We start from the raw sequence: 22,869 nt of genomic DNA, 5'->3' as shown, positions 1-22,869 counted from the left end.
TTTATGTAAAGAAGCTGTCTGATGTTTTAAAACGGTTTTTCATGTTATTTGTGTGGAAATGTTGTCAACATTTCTCGTGAGTTTTGCAAAATGAGTTACATCATTTTCTTTAGCGTTAATTTTACATTAAGTAGTGACTTTTCTACTTTCTATACCGCTATATGTAATGTGCCATATTTCGTAGTACTCGCCACGACTCTGCCCAGTGGCGCGATACTAGCTCGTCAATGGCTTTCCATGACATGGGCCTGTGCGATGACTGTGGAACACTGAAAATGATCATATTACATCATATTGCTTTAATTTTTTCTCTTAAACCCTACTTCAGAATCCATCAAATTACTGATGAATTAAAGTGTATCACCTAAAGATAGTGACTGGCTGATTTTTACCTAATTTTATATTACATTCCAAAGTATCGCCTACAACCCAAGAAACATAAAAGCATTGGACCAATATTGGCACGCTGACACGTATTCAATTGGGCCATTTGGGGAAACAATTATCGGACCAATACACGTTTTGCACAGTGGCGCGGCACTGGTCCAGTACTGGTTTGGGAATTTCACCATTATGTATCCATTTTTAAACATGCATTGGACCAGTGTAGTAATACATTGATTGGCCCAGAGTTGCATAAAGTTATTAGGCCAATACAGCGCCAATCTTTGTAAGAATAGGGCCAGTACAGTACATTTAGAATTGGGCCAATGTACTCTTTGCTCATAACTGGTCCTAAACAGATATAGTGAAGACCCAGAATGCTTATCCCCAATCAAATCCATTGCTTTTCCTAGGAATAAAAGTAATCATTCAGCGACATTTGTTAAATTGATATTTGCAGTAACCCTACCTTGATATTTTTTTAACCTTTTTCTATTGGTCGACAAGAAAGCAACATATATGCCAAACAGTACGACTGTCAAAACCTTTGGCTTTAAGGTTGAAAATGTTACCATAGCAGCTCTTGGCAAAAGGTTTGATGAAGAATACAAACTGGTGGGAGACCAGTGAATCACCAAAACAGTTTCAGAACTTATTTACATTTATAAAGTAAGGAACTCAACCAACATGTATATGTAAGTTTCAAATAGTTTAATTGATCCCACCTGCACCAATGGCACAAAAAGAGTTGACTCTTAAATCAAGCACAGGAAAATAGCTCGGACCGATCAAAGTTCATTTTCAGTGATTTCAGCGATTTTGCTGTTTTCCGAAACAGTCACTACTGACACAGTGGCTTGAGACTCAGCGCGCCTCTTCCTGCCCCCATGCCTGTCGCAGGCGTTGCGAAGCCATATCATCATTTCTCTCTCGACCTGGTCTTCTGTTGTTTTGTAGGCAACGTTCTTCAGCATCGCTTCTGTGAACACACATTTCACAAGGCAAATTAACTGCCAGTTTCTTTGAATACAACTGTATCGAAATAACTACACGTCAACGTGTATAGAATCATCCTAGGCAAACTGAAAGTTTCTGAGAATAAGCCCATTTAAAGAAACAAAACAACTGGCTTTCAAATTATCCAATTCGAGATGGTTTGAGATCACGGGATGTCTTTATGAGGCCAGCTTGTACTACTGATCATGTGAATAATTTGTATGCATTCACACTCAAAAAATATCACATAGGCCTTACTCAAGATGCTGAGGGGCAAGCATACTTAAACTAAAGGGGCACCTCAGACGGTTGGGTAACCTAACTTTACCCATTTATAGCTACTTCTGATAAAAATGGCACTTTCAAGGCAAATTTTGGAAGGACAGTGTCAAGAGGTCGGATTCTGTAATACGGTTGATTAGAACTGGTCATAATTTTTCATGAACATTATTCATTCGCCTGTTTGCCGATCCCATTCTGCTACTCTTGTCGGAATAAAATACTGTTTATTGTTTTCTCACAATAGCGTACCTTATACCGACGACACAACACAGCATCAAGACAAACACCAGTGTAAATGACGTCACAGTACAATGCACAAGTGACATTAAGCCATCTTTCCTACGTCGGTTACACTATTAAGGTTTTGTATATGCCGCTCTTTTAATGTATCTGTTTTTCCAATCTTATAAAATGACAAGTTCAACTAAATCCCTTTATAGTATGTAACGAGTTTTGTAACCAGCAGTAATTGACCAATCCAATAACCAAGAAATTACTTAAAGGGGCTATACCGGATATTTTCAGCAAAAAAAAATTGATAGTCACAAATCAATCAAATCTTATGTTATTGGTAAAGAACTAGGCAAAATAATACTTCCCACCAAAAATCAGCCTCATCCATGCACGTTTTAGCCCGTTGATTAAGTTGATAAAATTGCTAATTCGACCCGAATTAACGGTTTTATTGAACTTTATCTGCTGTTCTAAACACTAAGGCGTGCATCAATGAGCCTGATTTATGGTAAAGGGCAATATTTTGGGCTGTTCTTTAATAATGGCATAGGATTGGATTGATTTGCGACTACCACTTCCACTTTTTGCTGAAAATGTCCGGCATAGCCCATTTAAAAGAAAAGAAAATAAGGCCTCACCGAAGTTTATCGTCATATGAAAGGCAATAAAAAATTGTTGGTAAAAATATTTTTATTATTTTTCTACGATTTTTCCTCACCAGGTTATAAGCGTTTGAAATTTTAGATTCAATGGAGGCCTGTTTCGGCCATAAAAAGGTCCAGTGATGTCATAATTCTGCTTTCATTTCTGTAGATCATACATGATGGATGGATACTACGTCTTCGATTAAAATGATTTGGGTGATATTGGCTTGCGTATTAAATCATGAAAGTTTGATGCCGGAATAAACAATTGCTGCGGAATTAACAAATTCCTGTGACGTCACTGGTTCTTCGGTTCTCAATAGGCTTCCATAAAGTCAAATTTTCAAATCCTCATAACTTTGTAAGAAAAAATCGCAGACAATAAATAAAAATATTTTTGTGAACCATTTTTCATTTGAGACTAACTTGTTATCAACCCTTACTATGCTTTTAAGGTCTTTGTGGCATAACAAAAGAATTGGCAGAATACTCTGTGTTCAATTCGGAATTGCAATACCCTTTGTATAATTTGCGAAATGTAGCAAGGTACCTAAATATAGAGTCAAAATGAATTGTATGTCTTTTCTCGGAGTTGTTAACTTGCTATAATAGCAATGTTGATGAGTGGAAATTCTAATATTATAATTTGCGCCCTGCATACTATTACAGGTACTGTTGTGTTATTTGTGTCAACTAACAGCCTAGATAATGGATTATCAAACGGAATTAAGGGAGAAGCCAAGCAACGTTCCAACTGGATAGGCAAAATTGAAACTGGTCCCATTTTATCGGGCTATTTTCAACAGTTTTAACATGAGTGAGATAGGAAAATTTCAATTTTGGACACCCTTCTCAAGAAAAATGACCTCTAAACGGGCAAATTGGACACCTTGCTTCAGATTTCTGGCTAAACCCCTGAGCCGAAGGCTGGAGCCCAAAAACAACTGGTCAATTCATCAAGGCGACCTGATGACCCTGACAGGATTTATTATGGGAAATAGAAATAAAAGTCTCCTTCAGGGCCTCTAATCAACTACATAATGGACAATCAGTATGGACCAGTTGTTTGAGCGTTCATGCCTGCCGCTTTGCCTGTCAAACAAAAGGTCAATTCTGTAAGATAGTGCATTATTTAAGCGATTGAATCACCTGACAGGATTTTATTTCATTAAGTGTAAGAAAACTAAAGAACCACAATTATCCTAGCTTAAAGGCCTTTCATTCCACCTGTATAGTTGCACGCACTTTGAAATTACGACTTGCAACACCACAATCAACTGCCAATTATGGTAGTTACTTGGAGCTGCCATTTTTGATCTCCTAGACTCTTCTTCTTTGTAGGTAGGGATTGTTTCAAGCACTTTTTATGATCAGGACAGTTCAACTTATATTTCTAAAAGCACTGTTACGATCTCCCATCTCTATTAAATGTAACAAAAAGCAACAACAATATTTGAAGGGGATAGTACATAAAGAATTTTTTTAACTTATTCCACGACAGAACATAGTTCAGTTCAATGTTGGCAGCTCCCAGTAATTAGCATAATTAGCAGTTTACCATGCTACCAAAAGTACAACCAACTATAGAATGAGGAACGAAAGCCCTTTTAGCTAGGATACTTGTGGTTCTTTAGTTTTCTTCCCCTCAAAATACAAGACTGAGGTAAAACAGACAAAATGAACATTCTTCAACTCCAATTAGGTCATGAAAAAAAAAGAGAGAATGAAAAACTATAATATTTAACCCACCAATCACCAATGCGATAGATGGGAAGCAAATTGCCAAGGACCAAAATGCAGGCACATAAACTTTGTCCAGGATACATTAATATCAAAAACAAATGCTCAGTAAAATGCTTACTTTTCATTGCAGCGCATAGGCGCAGACCACCAAATGCTCTCTTCGGTTCAGTCTGCTGACCTTTCCAGCCCTTCCTCCCTGCCCAATTAAGGTTCAGAGCAACATTATGGGATATGGTTTGAGACATCACCCGTCTGGTCGCCTCCTTAAGATTAGAACCCCCGATGAGGCTGAGTTGATTGACCTACAATAATATTACATACTGGTATAATAACCTTGTGTTGTAAAGCCAAAATAGCATTGATGGTTACCTATATTGTTTTTTTTACATCCTGAAGGTGATGCTAAGTGAAAATTTTCAAGCTGTAAAGCAATACAGTTGTTTGCCAAAAGTTGGCTAGGGTGGTGATGGGTTGGGTGGGAGTCAAGTGCTACTTCTTTGAACATGAAGCTGCGCTAACAAAAAACCCCTGGACCCGAGGGCTCAAGTAATACTAAGTGAATTCATCCCTCCTAATGCTTATCTGAGCCATGTTTATATGTGAGTATAAATTGTGCTTGAATAATAAATTGAAATTGAAATTATCACTCTAACTCCCCATACTAATTCTATTCATCAATCCTTAAGGTGAAACATCTCATGTTCCTGAAATATCATCTTGCAAATTCTGTGATGTTACTCAAGCTGCCTTACCTTATTTTCTTTCTTAACGGCACCTTAACATACTGCCACACCCAACCCCCTGTCCATTTTCCATAATAGACCATCTTTATGTACTGCCATTGCCCTTCCAATCCTCTTCCGTTAATCATTATTATGTACCAAGCCTCTCCCCTAAATCCCCCGCCGCTGATAATAGTAGGCCTAATGTACCATGCTTCCCCCCCCCACTCCCCATCCAAATCAGCCGCTGTGGACCATATTTATCTATGTACTCCCTCCTCCATAGATTATTATGTACCATAAGACCTCCCACCCATGTCCCCCGCCCTCTACATCTACCGGCAGCCATAGGAAGGTAGAAAAAAACACATAGAATAAAGTATAAGGCACAATAGTGACATAAAATTGCCATACCAGTACAAAAAAATTATCAGCCCACCAAGTTTCATTGAGGTAACTCAATTGGTTTTGACCACGACAATACCATTTGGAAAACACTGTAGCAGCTGGATCCAAATAAGAAATCCATCATGTCCACGAAGTTTCAACTCCGGAAATATCTGCAGCCATGTAACACCCAAGACGAGATGACCATCCCAGCATGGCATCCGTTTTGTTTACCACATTACAAGAGAATCCTGTGATGAGTTTAGGAGCAGATGCGTTGACAAGCTCTCTTGCAGGTATAGGCACATACTGTCCAAAATCGGACAAGAATTTACTATCATTAATATCTATCATAATAGGGCAAAAACTTCAGAAATAATTGAAGCAGCATCTTGAAGTACGAGAAGATGAGTTGTCAGCTTAAGCTTGCTTACAGATAGATGAACAGACAGACATCAACAAACTTACCAGTGATTTAGCAATTTCTTTATCTTCAATTTTGTTTTCCATTCCATCCAGCTCTTCCATGGACTTTATTGGAAAGGTATCCATCACATCTGTGGTGCCACTTGATGCCTCTTTGCTGATCATCATGTTCAGCAGCTGTCTTTGGGACAAAACCTCTTTGCGGACTTCATCCAAAGATACCTGGACAGCACTGATAGCCTTTAGTATTTCTCTGTCTGTGGCTGAAAAAAGAGCATTATAACTATATTTAATGTACACGCTGTTTAGATTTAATGAAATCTGTCTACAGCTAGTGTTATTTGTTGTCACACAACTTTCAAGATCAGGCTGTTGATTTAGTTACATCATCGGTCCTTTCAGTGCGATGTGTCAGTGCGTGATGTACCGGTATTTATGCTGTTGACTAATCACATTACCTGCACAATGATTGTCTTTTTGCATTTTTGATACTATTTTGTGTACTTCACGCGTGTATTCTCGAATTCCGACTCATATCTATCGACCACAGCCTTGTGGCACTTGAATGTAAACAAATCTCCCTTGCTTGTCGCCCCTGCTTTTCAGAACGTCGCGACGTCATCAGTACGCTGCTTTATTCATACTTGCCCCTGATGACACATATTCCAGTTGATGCTGTTTATGGTTGTTTTAACGAATATTAAAAATGTGGCATTTGACCTTGAACTCCAAAAACAAGCCTTACATGTTAAATTTGTGTAAGATAGGACACGGTACCTTGTCGATTGTCCAGTTGTATACCAGCAGGAACATGGAGGCTTGGAAAAGGTGGGACTGGCGGGGCTGGGGGGAGATGTTTGCGTTTAACTGGTCCGGCAACAGCTTCATCATCGTCTGTGTCGCTGTATAGTGTTCGCTCTTTGCGCCTGTACAGTAAGGCAATCGGTGCATTATAACATGTGTACATTATTGTTCACTATCAAATTATGATAGTGCTCTTGTCAGAAAAAAAATGCGAGTTTGGAAGCAGCGCGATCTTAATTTGCTCTGTGAAGCAAGGCTGAGATCGTTCCTTTCAGTATTTCTGTTATATGATGGCGAGTCAGTATTTCTGGGCATCCTCGGGTGGAAGAAACCCCTGGAAGAAACCAGGGTAAACCACCGACCACTGGCAAGTCACTGACAACTTCTCCACATAATCAAAGGTGGGCAGCAGGAGGTCTCAAACGAATTGCAGTCCATTAATACCAATATCACCTGATTTTTCTTGGTACTTACAAGCGTTGTCGTCCACCTTGCAAAAGATAGCCTCATAACCAATCAGCCAAACGGCCTGGAATGAGAGAAACATTCCCTGACACTATGGGAAATCGATCCCGGGATGTCTTGACCAGCACTTCAGCAGCCAAGAGCGCTAGCCACTACTCCATGGCTGTGGGCGATAGTGTTTTAAGTTTTGATTTGTTTCTCTTTATTCTTTACAGGAGACTTATTGTTGTAATAGTGTTGTTTTAATGCTGTTCTCTCTATGTACCTTCTTGCACCCTTCCCCATTCCAACTTCATCATCTGTTTGTATGTCTGAGGTTTCCTCGGCCATTCGAAGCTTTCTTCTGCCATCCTCATAGCTATCTGCATGGAAAATGCAGAACATTTGACTGACTGACTGATTACAGTCCATTTTTATTACACCGTACTCATGAGTATTTCCCTTATATGACAAAAGGTCAGTATTTATGGTTGGGTGGAAAAAAACCAGGGAAAAACCACCAGTTGACCACCAGTTGACCTTTGGCAAGTCACCGACAACTTCCCTCCTGTATTATACAGTGATGGAATGCGCTAGTTCTCCAGCAAATGCGGCTCTGTTTTCACAGCGCTACTAGCATCATTGTTCTCGAAAAGTTTGAATTTGCATCCCAACATGTTGATCACTGGCTTCCCTGCGCCACGGCCCACAGGCAAGAATATCTGAATTAGGCGATAAGATGATAGATCAATTGTGGTTTAAACCTGACTGACCAATTGTGGTTTATCCCAGCATATTCTGGGACTTTGCTGTGGGGGGCATTTGTTCCCCAAGGCCTGGCACCTATGCATTTCATTTTCATATTGTCCATTGTTATGTGTAAACAATACAGCGAACCGAGTTTTCTCAATTTCTTAGTTGTCAACACTTAAACAAGTATTTATTTTTACCTAATTCTGTTCAAACCGCGCTGCTAAGGGGCATGTGTGGTAGTATATTTGCAATCACATGAACAGTTAGAATAAAACCCTGTCTGAGGTAAGTGACAGGGAGACATTTTCATTCGGCTGTGTGAGCCAAATATCCCAATGTCTCACACACGTCACTGCTTTGGTTATTCTCTTTCCGCTGTACGTTCATTTTGTTTTGTTTTAACATCATTTAAGTATTCAATATTACCTTACATGTATTTGCACAACGGCCACCAACTTCATACATTGAGGAAACTAGAGCACTAGAAGTAAACCATTGCTTTGTTGCACACTTGTGATACCAGTGAAACATTGCTGCACCAATATAAGATGCTTAATTGCTATCGTTAGAGGCTATCGGTGCAGCACCTGAGATGAATTTTTTGCATGACACTTTCTGCACGACCTGTAAAACAATGCATGGAAAACCTGCCTCAAGTCATTCATCTGAGTGTGTTGTCGGCGAACATGATTGTAATGATTCACCATCACAGAGGTTTTTTTCATTTTTTGATATCAAAAAGGAATACATTGGAGCTATTTTCTGATGGTTTGAAGGTCAAAACTGCCCCATGAATGTACAGTTCTGCAGCCTGCAGGTAACAAGAGACTAATTAATATGTGGTTTACACGTCTTAAAATGGTTAGTTTTTCCCTTTGAAGTATATGCAGCATTATTTAGAACCTTAGAATCACCATTTTCTGAACTGTATGTCTGACATGTAATATAATGAGTTAAAATTAATAATGAAACGTTTTACATGATACTCACCACAAGCAGACAGGATGCGAATGCTGTAACTTGGCCAAGTTTTGTCAGCTGCTACTCTGTCTTTTACAGCTTTAGTTACGTTAGACATATTGCGATACGGTGGCCAAAAAGTTTTTGTCTGAGACTGTAACCAGTTGGAAGCAACAAGCTCTACTTCATCCGTCTCCACAAAAACTACGACGGCATACATTGTCAATGACATGTATGTCTGTAAATAAGAAAGGATTCACAAATTCAGTACATTTACACAAATCACAATTACATTTGGGGTGTATGTCACATACAACATTGTTCTTCAATTCTTTTATAGTCCTTCACTAGACTTTTAGAAACAATAATTAAACAGTGTCATGATTAGGCTAGTTCAAGCTTGGAAAGGTTTAAATACATGTATGTACAGTATGTAGATATTTATTGTCTAATAACTGAAGTACATTTCCATTTTCAATGACAATCCCTCTAGTTGGTCCTCTAATGTTTTCACAAATATTAGAAACTTGAACCACAGTATCATTAAATCAATATACATACATACATATATATTGGCAATGTCTGGGAAATAGAAAGTTATGGTAAGGCAGGCATTTGGGGCTTTCTCAACAAAAAGATTTGATCAAATTATCGCTCTTGGATTAAATTTAAAAAACACACAAAAAAGACTATTGCTACTGATTCTACATGTATAAGACTCCAACCCTGCATAATGTCACGTGTATATCACTTTTCTGTACCTAACAGCTGTGAATAAGAGGAATTGCGACATGTACAGTTTTATATGGCAACAACACATATTTCCGAACCACTTCCTGGATGGGAGCAACATGGAGTTTGTCACAGAGGTCGGTGACCATGTGGATGTTGATTTCACTTGAATTGAGAGGGTAAGAGAAAAATGGTCTACATGATCTGAATGACTGATAAACCACCAGTACATCTCCACCACAATACAAAATATTTTTGATGAGGCAAACCTTTGACCCTACCCCAACACAATTGTTGCCGGTTTCTGTTACAACACAGAAATGGTCCAGTTCAACTTCTGTGTATTGGACACAGTTCTGGTATTTATATCCCTGTGGAATTGGACCAAGAAAATGTTGCTTTTTCAGTCCACCATCAGCAGCTGTGGGCAATGTAGCAGCTGAGGGAGATATCTGAGAGATCTCTTTCATTCTTGCGACAAGCTGCTGTAATGGCAAGCTTTTCTTCCGCACAAGCCGCTTCAGAGTTTTCAGGTGGTTTTCAAAAGGAAATGCTGATATTGTGTCAAGAGGACCATGTATTTTCACCTCTTGAGCAAGGTGGACCAGATTATGGACATTGTACACGACCTGGTCAGCACCGTAAAGGTGCGCAAAGTGTTGGACAAAGCTTACTAGAAGCTCATGTGCATAGCCCACTAACTGATAGCAGAGAGACGGACTTATAAGTATGGTAATTCCGACTGAGAGCAGAAGAAAGTTTTTGTACAACTCATCAGCGATACTGTCCTTTAAAACAACAGTTCCTGTGTACAAAAGAAACATGCGGAATTCTGTTGCCTTCCATCGGTCTATCTCTGACAGTGAACGGGGTTTTCGTGCAAACTCCTTAGGTATAAATTTACACATGTGAAGCAAGGCAGCTGAAATGCGTAATTTTGTCTGAGGCCCTAAGCGAATTGTAAGTGGACCCCTTATCAATAACACAAGGATACGACGCATTACACCGAGGCACACTAAGTGCATATAGTCAATTGGAAACTGTGACACCATAGAGAACAAATTGCAAAGCGGACTTGTTCCAGTGTGATGGTTCTTATCTTCCTGCTTTTCAAATGATTCATCAGTTCGCAGCGTTGCATGAGTTTCAGGAAATGTCATTTTCCCATTATACACGCCTTTTTGCGTACATTTTTCACATGCGGAATAACCTGCGTGACACTTGATTTGTTTGATAAAGGCACGTGCTGGTGCATCACAGATGAAGGATGTTATGTTAATCTGGTAATGCCTACCTTTGTATTGTATCCCCTCTAGTTTTAGCTTTGTATACTCTGTGATAAAATCTTTCAAAAATTCAGAAGGATCCTTTGGTTTTTCTTGTCCAACAAACAACCCAATGACAAACGGCTGGCATTTTGCTTCATTTTGTATCATTCCCAAAATAGGCCACAGCTGAGTGTTACTACTTTTGAAAATGGGGAGTCCATCCGTATTCACCTGAACATCTATGACTTTGATACATTCCATATTTTTGTTCAATTCTATCCTTCGAATTACACAACCTTGGAGTCCAAAATGATAGTAAGAACCCCCACATATCTGCTTTATCCCCACAACATGTCCAGTATCCAAAAGAGTCCTGGGGTCTTTAGGTAAATTTGGATGATGGTTTCTAAGTAAGACTAATAGCCTGCCAACTGCTGTGTGAGTGATGTTATTTTCAACTGCCCATGCAGCTAACAAATCTGACGACAAAACATTTTCTTCCTCTGAATCAGTACTACCGCAATCATTAAATCTATCACTGTCTACATCCATTGTTGGTATGCTGTTAGGAAATGTCCCTTCATTGTCTATTATGTCATATAATACATCATTGGTTTCTGCTTTGTCTGTGAATGTATTATTTTGTTTGGAGCTAGCATTAATGTCGGTAGTGGTATTGTCAACGGAACAAGTGGCAGTATTGATAGAGACATCGGCTGTAGTACGGCTACTACTGCCAATGCCAGATGGAGTAGTACTACTGGTACTTCCACTAGATTGATCATTGTTAATACAGACAAATTCTTGACCTTTCACCAAACCATGCTCCAAAGCTGTCTGTCTACTTTGCTGGCCTTTAAGCTGACATGACCTTGAACTATTTTGAGCAATGCTTATATTGGACAGATATTTATTTACATTTTCATGTATCCGCCTTCTTTTAGTCCAGTACGACATATTGTCAACTGACTTTGTTTAATAAGTCACATGTACTCACTATTTTAGTGATTCACTGATTGCAATCTGTGTCAATAAATAAGCATGGCATCAAAAACGAAGTAAAGAATGCAGCATGTCTGCTTTAGCCTTTACAATTTCAGTGCTTCCCAATGATTGACAATGTCCCCATGTAAATTTATCCTTGTCCGTACCAAACTGATAATATAGGTAGACAGGGCCTTCGTTTGGCCTACTCGTATGTATCTATAATCTAGAAATTGAAAATGGAAAGTGAAAGTGAAATGTACTGAATTGCCGTCACTCATTATGTTTTTGTAACAGTCTGTAGTTTTTACGTTTTCGTGATAAAAGTTCGAGACAATCTTACCGTAGCTCTAGGTAGCAGCCGACAGCTTTCTTGGCGCCAGATCCCAGAATTCACTGTTACAGAATGTTCGTTAAGGAATGGCTATCCTCCGGTCCGGCATTGGCCCGGTATCACGCCGGTGAGCGCGCCGGAACAGAACGTCTCGTACATTTTAGGTCTCGTACTTTTGTGCTCGTTAACCCAACAGTACTCGTCAGCCTACATCTTTCGGAGATTTCGCTTAACTCCGGTCAAGGTACGGAAACTCCGAACGTTTTTCCGAGCGCTTACGAGCGAGTCAAATCGGAACATCGCTCGGAGGTTTTCGCTCAACTCCGGTCAGGTGCAACAAGGCACGGAAATCCCCGACCAATGTTTCGAGTTGTGCGAAAACAAAATATGTCATATTTTTATAATATCTACATGCAGCTTTAGCTCCAGAAAACAGTTATTTTCACGTTCCATGTAAACAGAAACTCACATTTGGTTATGTTGAAATATCTCAAGTTTAAATCAGTTGTAATAATCTGCCACTGTATGCTGATAAAAAATAAATAGCCCCCCCCCCTAAAAAAAACAAACAAACAAAAAAAAAGCAGAAAAAAAACACACACACACAAAAAATCAAAACAAACAAACAAACAAAAAACAAAACACAACTCAATATTATTCTTTTTATTTCTTTGGACCCAGGCCTGTGCAAACTTATCTAAAGAAAATTTTGCGCTTCGTGGGACTTGACGGGATTTTTTAAAGTCTCCATAACGGCAAAGCTTCATTGGGTCAGCAACGGGCAAGTTACGGCGATATTTAATGGCTCAATAATGGCCAGCCAATAATGGCCCGAGGGTGGGTCAGTACATGCTTTGAATATCGGTAAAACTAAACTGGGCCAGCGCTGGGCCAGATATGGCGATCATAACACTGGCAAAATAGCGGCAAGCCGGAAATGGTTCAGCACTGGCCTTGTTAAACTCTCCAACTGCCGGTACTGCCGTAACAAACCGGTTAAGTCCCGGAATTGGACCAGTACATTCATGTTTATTGGGAAAATATTGCCATCAAGGACTCTAACACAGGAAAAGTTTTACTCAGAACCTGAGTATAGTTCTAAATATCTTCTTAAGCGTCATGTTTGTCTCGCTTACAGATGCTGCGACACCTGATCCAACCCCTTCAAAGGGTAAGCTTTGGCAAACGTCTATTTTCTGTTTTTAAATGCAAATCACGTTTAGAACAAAGATTTTTTTACAATGACCTTACCCATCTTGTTCCTAGAAACCTGTCAAAATGACATATTGTTCATTGTGTTCCATCGCGGAAACCAGTCAGATTCGCGCATATTGTTCGTGTTATCACCTCATGGAAACCTGTCAAAATGACGCATATTGTTCCTAGTATCTCCTCACGGAAATCTGCCAGAATGAGGCAGAGTGTTCCTGGTGATGAATATTGTGCGCGTTATCACCTCACGGAAACCAGCCAGAATGACACATATTGTTTGTGGTATCCCGTCAAGGAAACCAGGCAGAATGACGCATATTGTTTGTGGTATCCCGTCAAGGAAAGCAGCCAGAATGACGCATATTGTTTGTGGTATCCCGTCAAGGAAAGCAGCCAGAATGACCCATATTATGCATGTTATCACCTCACGGGAACCTGCCAAAATGAGGCATATTGTTTGTGGTAACCCTTCACGGAAATCTGCCAGAATAACGCATATTGTTCCTGGTATGCTCTCACGGAAACCAGCCAGAATGACGCATATTATGCGTGTTATCACCTCACGGGAACCTGCCAGACTGAGGCATATTGTTTGTAGTATCCCCTCATGGAAACCTTCGAGATTGACGCATAGTGTGCGTGTTTTCCCCTCACGGAAAGCAACTAGAATGACGCATATTTTCCGTAGTATCCACTCACGGAAACCTGCCAGAATGTCGCGTATTGTTATTGGCATTCCCTCACGGAAATCTCCCAGAATGAGACATATTGCTCCTGCTATCCCCTCACAATATCCTCCCAGAATTACAGAATTCCCCTCACTTAAACCTGCCAGAATGACGGATTTTGTGTCTGGTAACCCCACACGAAAACCTGCCAGAATGACGGATTTTGTGTCTGGTAACGAGGGATATTGTTCATGGTATCGTCACAGAAGAAACGTCGCTGAATGTGGCATACTTTTCTTGGTTTGTTCACAAGGGAAACCTCTTTGTGGCATATTGTTCGTGGTACAACTATGAGGAGAAACCACATCGAATATGGTAAAATGTTTCTCCAGTTTTTGCAGGCTTATACTTAAATCATTTCCATGCTATCCACTATTTTCTTTTTCGTGAAAACACACTGTTTAAGCTGATTTTAAGGAAATTCATGAACTTTTACGAAGATGATCATTTAGGCTCATGCATATATACTGGAATAATTTGCATGTCATTCACTTAAACTGTATATCTATAAAGGTTTTTCCTCAAAGCTGTATCTCTGACGATATTAAAAAATAAATTGATAGCATTTTTTTAGAAATGATCATTGTTGTTTTTCCATTTACCTCTATCTAAATCGGCATAAAGTATTTGGAGCTGAATAGTGCCGCAATTGTACTGTTAATTCTCCTTGTGTTTGATGGGACATAAGAATCATCAACAATCCTGGGAGAGCAAGAGGGATAAGAGAACAGGTCAGTTGAACAAAAAATTAGTCAATAGTAAATATATATAAAAATTAATATAGCTATGTGTTCTTGGCCTTCTAGAATAGTGACGTCTTATAAATTGCAATTAACTTCAGTGGACATCTTAAGCCATGGCGCTAGGAGTCGCCTAAGTTGCTACTTTTTAAGAATGAAGTTAGAATAAAACCCAGACTGAGGTAAATTGACAAGAAGTCGGATTTCTCTGGTTATATTTGACCATTTGGCAATGAGGACACTGTCGTCGCTGCTCTGGATTTTACTCAAATAAACACACCCTCCATGTTAAGCACGCTATCTCTGTTACTGTCTGCACTCCTTGCCAGTAGCAACATATTTATGAACATCCGGGTTTATATCTGTTGAGTAAAGTACACTTAGTCTATTGAAAAGAATTGTTCTGCAGACATTTATTTTTTCATCGTACCTGGAGAAAGTCAGTAGAATTCAAAAATCTGAATGCCTTTCAACACTCTTAAACAAATTCTATGAAAAAAGTTCTGCGGTCTGTATGATGAACATTACATCATATTTTGGCTTCCTTTTACTTTAAATAAAAAAGGTAAGTAAAAAAAAAATAGAGTGACAAGTAATCAACATGTGAGCCTGACCCACTCGACAGATCACTCAGCAACAAAAACAACATATTGAGAGTCACCCAGAGCGCTGAGTATATATATATATATATATATATATATATATATATATATATATATATATATATATATATATATATATATATATATATATATGGCTGTATGTATGTGTCAGAGAGCTTTTACTATGTGTCATTCAGGGTACACACAGCCTCTTTATGCGGCGTTGAGATTTAGCGTTGATGGTTAGACGCGTCCACACTTACACGTATATCATTCTCATTAGCGTTTCTCTTCTCATGAAGTACAATGGTGCCCCATGCCGTGTCAGGAGGCTGTAGTGAGCTACTTGTTTTATGTGTCCTAGCAGTATTCTTTCAAACAGGTACGTATTTTTTGTTTATTTATTTGGTGTATTACGCCGTACACAAGAATATTTCACTTATACGACGGCGGCCAGCATTGTGATGGGAGGAAATCGGGCTCAAACTTACGACCATCCGCAGGTTGCTGGAGACGTAGGGGGGGGCCTACGACCGGAGCTGAAGTCATCATGAGCTGGACTTAAACTCATAGCGACCTCATTGGTGAGAGACTTCTGGACTATAGCGCGATAATCAACTTAGCCATGGAGGCACCCCTGTGCTTTTGATCCAGTTACTAAAAATAGACAGAAATGTTGTATGTTCCGCGTATATGGGATGTATGTATCTAGCCTGGTATAGTCGCTGTCACATTTCGTGAGAATTTTAATTCAGAAATGACGTTGTTACATGTACCAATACGTTGCACTGTATGGAAAATCTCCGTCCCTATCTGATGAAAGGACTGATATGGTAAGACGGGGAATCCACCCAAGAAACTATGCACCACAAGAAGGGAAACTGACTGTCTGTAGCTGTGGGTGACATCTGTTGACACACCTCTTAAGCCACTTCTTTTTCCAGTTCTATTTTAATCCTCTTCTCCTGTTTTCTGTCAATCGAGTGAGGCTAAGTTATATCCATGACAGCCTTGTATAACCTATCACATTTGTTTTTGTTTTCGTTTTGAAATATATTTTTTTCATCGTACTATGGTGACCGCCTTAAGGACTAGGACAGAAACATGGATTTTAAGCTTGCCATAATATGTCAAAGCATATCTCATTATAAAGATTACATTTTTACATATGGAGACAAATGTTAGCTTTGGCAGCTCATGGAATTATAGACGTGAATATTTCAGTACAAGCATTTTTCTGATTGATACAGTTAAGATTGGTATGACCAGAACTGATCCTACAGTTTATGTATATCCGAGCAAGCATCCGAGAAGCGCTTAAATCGCTGTGCCAATGCCCATTCCACACACACAATAATAATTCCATATGTAGACAAAAAATGCCAGAGCTTACGTACACGTCTGTTTTATCCATTGGATAAGCGAGATTAACAGTATATGTAGATCGAAAATGAAACAGAAAACCAGGCAAAAAATACTGGGCTTGTATGAAAAAGGTACAGTCGAAGCTCTAAAGAAAGTGATATAAACTGTCGATTTGCGCATGCCATTTGGGTCCTTATACATGTCCAGGTATGTGTAAACAGTGCCTAGGAACGAAACCGAGAAGCCACTTTTTTCATTTTGGTATGTACCCAACAACAAAAAACCTGTCGCAGAGATTGGCAACATGTCAAAGAAAACAAAGGTCTTGCTCCATATCGAATCTGAACATTTGAAAGAAAATCTACTCTGCTTAACGTAAATAAGAAATATGCCACTCGAAACACGTGTATGCGAGATTGTTTGTTTCCAATATAAATTGCTATCAATCAACATTGTTTGTCTAACCTCACGTACGGTGTCTGTGGGATTCAAATATTTGTGTGTAAGTATTTAAGACATGGTCTCAATATCAGTTCACATAAATCACATAAAACTGGCAAAAGTAATGATTATTTGTTATGTCATTTCTTGGAAAGGGATTTCTTCGAATTTGTACTTTTCCCCGCTCGCAATGTAAATGGCGAATTGTTGAAAATAAGCCTTTATCGTCGCTGGAGTGGGCGTTTGCAAAGTCTAACTTTCTTTGAAGACAAGTTTCTATCACTCATAAAACCAACGGCTATGTGGACAATTACAGACAATAGCGTTAGGCAATATATAAATAAAAAAAAATAAAACTTTGAAGGAAGTTACAAAGATATCCATGTGTTATTTCTCTAAGTATGCTCTGCGTTATGATATGGGCACTGAAGGAAATTCTCCCAAGATATGCTGGATATATATACACTATGTTTGTGTATTGTTTGTCTAGATGGGAATTTTCCTGTTAAGCATGAAACATGGCTGATTTGTGGACATGAGGCGTCTTGCCGCGGGACTTGTGTTTGCCCGGCATTGTGCTACTCGGAAATAAAGAAAACTTCTCGATCACTGATACTGTGGTGCATAGGTAAGTAAATCAAACAAAGCAATCAAAAATGTTCATGAATGGGTATAAGTTTTATCTTTCTCTGTCAATGCATAAAAGAACATTTCTCAACTTTCACTTCTAGGGTTTCTAGAATAATTTCTGAGCCATGTTGTATGGGTGATGTTTTTTTCTATGGCTGTTCACTGTTCCCAGAATGTACACCACTGAGGCTAGAAATTTCACACGTACATGTATATGGTAGATATGTATGTATAAAACATGGCAGCTAACCAGTGTAATGTAGATCTCTCCGCTTGGCGACCATGTTTGATTACGTAATATGCATTTTTGACCATAATCGAATGGGTTTAAACAAATTTAGCTAGTGCTAATTGTTTGAGCTCATATTGGATTCAGTTATCAAATTAGAATTTAATTACCGATTTTCCCAAAACCATTGGCATAGCCTGTTATAATAGACAATATTGATTTGGTAATTCCAAGACTAGCTCGAGCAGATATGCTACAAAGAAATGTCGCATACATGCCAATCTGATTTTTATTTACCAATGAAAAAGCGAGAAAATAGGTCCAGTTGAGACATTTTAACGGGACAGAACTGTTTTTAAACTGTCTCTTTGATGTGGGGAATAAATATGATTGTAATATGCCAAATATAAAAACCGCCGTGTGTGACGTAATGTAAACCCGGAAGTGGTCGTGTCTTCTTTTCAAATTGATTTAATTGCTGTTTTATGTCTTAGTCAAGAGTGTTTTACTTATACGACGGAGACGCTTGTCAAACGACCTTAGAGTAATATCAGTCTGATACCTTAAGCAAGGGAGAGAAAATGTATTCCTGTAGCAGGATGTGACGCCACCAAAGAAAGGCAGTGTTTTTAAATTCCCTAGAAACGACCTTATGCTGTAGCATACTGTAATTAAAACGAGTCCCATTAGCCAATAGCTCCAGAATTTAACTGAGAATCCATGTAAAATAGATCCAACCGAATATATATATATATATATATATATATATATATATATATATATATATATATATATATATATATATATTTCAGTGTTTCTAGGATGATGAGTAGATACTGGTATTAGTTAATTCATTCCATCTGATGTTGTACACCATATCGTGAATACGTTCACCAGTCAATTGGCAAACTGTAAAATGATGCAGTTTTTTTCTTCGAACAGTTAAATTATTTGATTTAATCACAGTGTGTGAAATGGTCTTACCTGATACCCATGTGCTACATAAAATCACAGAAAACACCACAACGAAGAGTAACACGTTCTTAGCCCTTAACCCTGCCATCGTCACAGCACTGGTACTACACTGTTACAACTTAATGTTTTGCACTATTTATCGATGGCATAGATACTAGCGTCATTCAGAATAGTGGTCTCTCCAGTTGGCAGACTGCACGTCACGTCTTTCGGGTATGTCTACACGGTCAGGCATCGACCAATATCTTGTTGCTTTCTCATTGGTACGTATTCCATCTGTACCCTCCGTGTCGGTAAAATCATATAAAGGCTATGCCCTTGAAACGTTTTTAGATTACAAGGTGACTTTAAATGTTTACCCCACCGTCCTGTTTACAAAATCTCCTGGACGTGGGAAGGTCCAGCGTCAACCTGCGGATGGTCGTGGGGTTCTCCAGGCCAGAGTCCGGTTTCCTCCCACCGTATTGCCAGCCGCCGTCGTACAAGTGAAATATCCATATGCACATCGTAAAACCCCAATCAAATAAACTAATTAATATAAATCACGCGAGATTTGCTCTATTTCATGTGTTGCCAAATTCACATACTTCTGATTGTTGATTTGCTTGAATTACAAAGTCGATTTATAATACACTCACGAGATCACGAGTTATGTTAAGGGTTAGTATGGTCCAATCAAAAGATTCGCTCCACATTGCTTATGCATAGGTTTTATGTCAGGGAAAAGTGGAAAGCAAAAAGGACCTGCCAATTAGCATGGCTATGTAAAGATTTCTGTTTCCATGGAAACAAATTGAAATGATTTTTTGAAAAAAAATGTATCCGCATTCTTGCTGAATCTGAGCATATGTTTGCTGTTTGTTGATAAAATGGACGTTAAATCTGTTTTACTTCTTATTTCTTTATCTTCCTCTCTAGTCGTGCGTGAGACGTTTTGTCTGCGTACTCCTGGGTTTTCCAGGGTTCTGTCTGCCCTTCTCCCGCCATAATGCTGACCGTCTTTTTATAAGTGAAACAAACCTCCAAACAACATAACTTGAATTTCTTAACCGATTTTCTTCTTCACTAGATAAAGCCCTCTGGAAGTCAACACTGTTCGCCAGGTATACCTGACATTTCTCCTATATTTATAATACATTTATATTTTCCTATTTGATCAATTTTTTTTTATATACATCGCAATCAATATAATTAAAGACGCACAGCACAGAGAGTAAAACCAGAGCATCGACGACAACGGGATAGCCGACAATTTGTCACAGGTAACCGGTGAAACACCACCTCTTATCAATTTGTCTCAGTCAGGGTTTTATTTTAACTGTTCAAGTAAATGCATAAATAGTAGCAATCTACACGCCTCCTAGCACCATGGCTTAGGCAGAATTATGAATTTAATAGCAATATATTAGACGTCACTGGTCTAGAAATACTCAAAATGCTGTGTTGTCATGGCATTTAACACGCAGTCACATTAATAGCATTCCACTTCTGCTGAGGTCGTCGCGCATATTTATGGGTAAAGAAAAACAACTCCCTTAAACCATTCCATTACCATTCTCGTATACTTCATATACTTTCTTAGTTGTTTTGTTGGCACGTGTTAAACGTCTGTTTGGGAACTGAACTTGTGACTATTGATCCGAAACCCTCATGTTTGTTGACGGCTGGTAGATACGATTACCTGTCTTTAAGTTGCTGCTAAATCAGCGAATGCTGGATTTGAACCTATGATGCCAGTCGTCAGTGAGTGTCTTTAGTGTGAAGCAAAGGTGGCGTTACGTATGATGACCTTTTACTCTTAAAGCTAAAATGTTAAAGTTAACATTGTAAAGATCATGTGCGAGGAGGGACTGAATTTATAAGAATTATCAGGACACTTTTATAAGAGTGTCAAAGTTTTCACATTCCATCTCCATTAAAAGTCTTCCTCTCCGGTCGTACGTGGGAAGGTCTGCCAACAACCTGCGGACGGTCGTGGGTTTCCCCCGGGCTGTGCCCGGTTTCCACCCACCATAATGCTGGTCGCCGTCGTATAAGTGAAATATTCTTGAGTACGGCGTAAAATGCCAATCAAATAAATCAAATAAATAAATCCATTAAAAGTTGGTTAATCAACATTGTAAACAAACACTTGAAACACAGTTAAATTTTTTTTTCACTTTTAATGGAGTAGAAATATGTACACCCTTGAAAAGTGTAGAAACATTAGCACTTAATAAAACTGGTCAGATACATGTAACTGTTATAAGTGCAGTCACTCCTCGTGATCGTCACAGTGAAGTTTTAAGAGAGTTCGAACACAAGATGACAAATACGGGGATTCCCCGCCAACAGGCAGCGTCGGGCCGCAATACGTCGAGGACTTAACCTAAGGACGTTTTTGTAGCCTAGAACTATAAAACACTCACAAGTTGCTTTAACTCATGATCAAGTTCAAAGGACAGGGTCTTAGGAGAGCGAAGAGCGGTATCGAGATTGATTTCACCAGACCCTTGACGGGCCAAATATTTATATTGGCTAAAGAACAAAGAAAAGCTATATTTGAAGCGTCAAAATTTTGAAAAGATATTTGGTACAGTCATAAATGTTTACCGAAACAACTAATTGCTATTTGGATACAAGACGTATTTGAAAGTAGCTTTAATTACGCATAACGTTTTGAACCTTTTATATAAGGTTAACATATGCCCTCCAACCATATGTCATCGGTCATACGCCTACGCTACAGTTCTCTGTGATCTGGCATATATGATATACCTAGTTTTGTTTATGGGTACTTCTGTCTGCTATGTGTGTGAAGTAGAGACATGATTTTGTGCCTGGGTATAGAACGTGGCATATTTGTAGAGATTTACTACATATGAACCATATAAATCATATATGATGATAAAAATTGTCAGTGCTATAGGAAAGTAGAGGATACTCTAAGACATGATTATTTACCTGCAGTATCTTTACTTAGATAAACAGGTTGTCACTGATAATGGGACAGCTGATAACGGAGACAATCGATATATGAACAAATGTCTCTCGTCGTTCAATCAGAGAAATGTATGGAAACAGCTTGTCCAATGCTCAAATGCAGTTTTCGAAAAGTTCCCCAAGCAGATCCACCTGTAGCTCCTGCAAAACGACTGTATACGTGGAATTGCTGTGTTTTCACGGTTAATACGATGTACAATATTCTTATTTCTTGTATCAGTTATTTCTATCGCTGCATTCACTCAAAAGATGGCCGTTAGTTATACGTGTGGCAGAAAACGAGGAAACCGCAGGGGTTCGGCGCACTCAAAAAATTAATCTGTTAACTTTATCAGAAATGTATTTTGTTGTTATAACATAATATTCTGTCATATTCTATCAACGTAATTTCTTTTCAGTGTAATAGGATATGTATGTTGAATTAATAGAATATGTGTTAAATTGAACAGAATTATCCGCTGCAATGGCAGAATACATTTTATTTTATATATTTTATAATTCAGACAACATACTTTCTGTTAAATTTAAGTTTATTTATTTTTGTAGTGTAAAATGATGTCGATAAAATGTCAAATCGAGTGAAAAACCCCCAAAAAGGAACCGTCATAGTCCCATAAATGCACACTGATGGAAAATAAAGAAAGAGCAAAGGCTAACATCATAACTGAGAAAGAACAAAAAAATAACACCTTTTAAACAAAAATATGCTTAAAAATATACAAACATTACAGAATAACGCAAGTCGATTTGACAGCAGTCACGAATTTAACCTGTTTAACAACCTCAAGTTTGTCACACTATATTTTCCTTTTCATATGCGTGTTGCCACCAATAACCATGTTAATTTATTCATAGCATTTATCTGATT

General features: G+C 38.7%; 1 protein-coding gene and 1 long non-coding RNA gene across 3 annotated transcripts; both read right to left on the bottom strand.

Moving 5' to 3' along the window:
• Nucleotides 1-433: 433 nt before the first annotated feature.
• On the bottom strand, nucleotides 434-6,701 carry LOC135462964 (uncharacterized). Its single transcript, XM_064740287.1, has 4 exons — nucleotides 6,596-6,701; nucleotides 5,861-6,081; nucleotides 4,402-4,585; nucleotides 434-1,363 (listed from the first exon to the last, which is right to left on the bottom strand). The coding sequence occupies exons 2-4, from the start codon at nucleotides 5,984-5,986 to the stop codon at nucleotides 1,173-1,175; spliced, it is 501 nt and encodes a 166-aa protein (XP_064596357.1). The 5' UTR covers nucleotides 5,987-6,081; nucleotides 6,596-6,701; the 3' UTR covers nucleotides 434-1,172.
• A 2-nt stretch (nucleotides 6,702-6,703) lies between these two features.
• LOC135462965 (uncharacterized) lies at nucleotides 6,704-12,238 on the bottom strand. 2 transcript variants are annotated; one of them, XR_010443512.1, is made up of 4 exons: nucleotides 12,107-12,238; nucleotides 8,810-9,017; nucleotides 7,353-7,449; nucleotides 6,704-6,744 (listed from the first exon to the last, which is right to left on the bottom strand). It is a non-coding gene; the product is annotated as an uncharacterized LOC135462965 (long non-coding RNA). The 2 variants fall into 2 exon arrangements; XR_010443511.1 differs by lacking the exon at nucleotides 6,704-6,744 and having other exon boundaries at nucleotides 7,134-7,449.
• Nucleotides 12,239-22,869: the final 10,631 nt, after the last annotated feature.

The sequence above is a fragment of the Liolophura sinensis genome, chromosome 2 (genome assembly GCF_032854445.1).
Source record: "Liolophura sinensis isolate JHLJ2023 chromosome 2, CUHK_Ljap_v2, whole genome shotgun sequence".
NCBI lineage: Eukaryota > Metazoa > Mollusca > Polyplacophora > Chitonida > Chitonidae > Liolophura > Liolophura sinensis.
The sequence above is the reverse complement of the archived record's forward strand: the minus strand, read 5'-3'. Positions and strand labels throughout refer to the sequence as shown.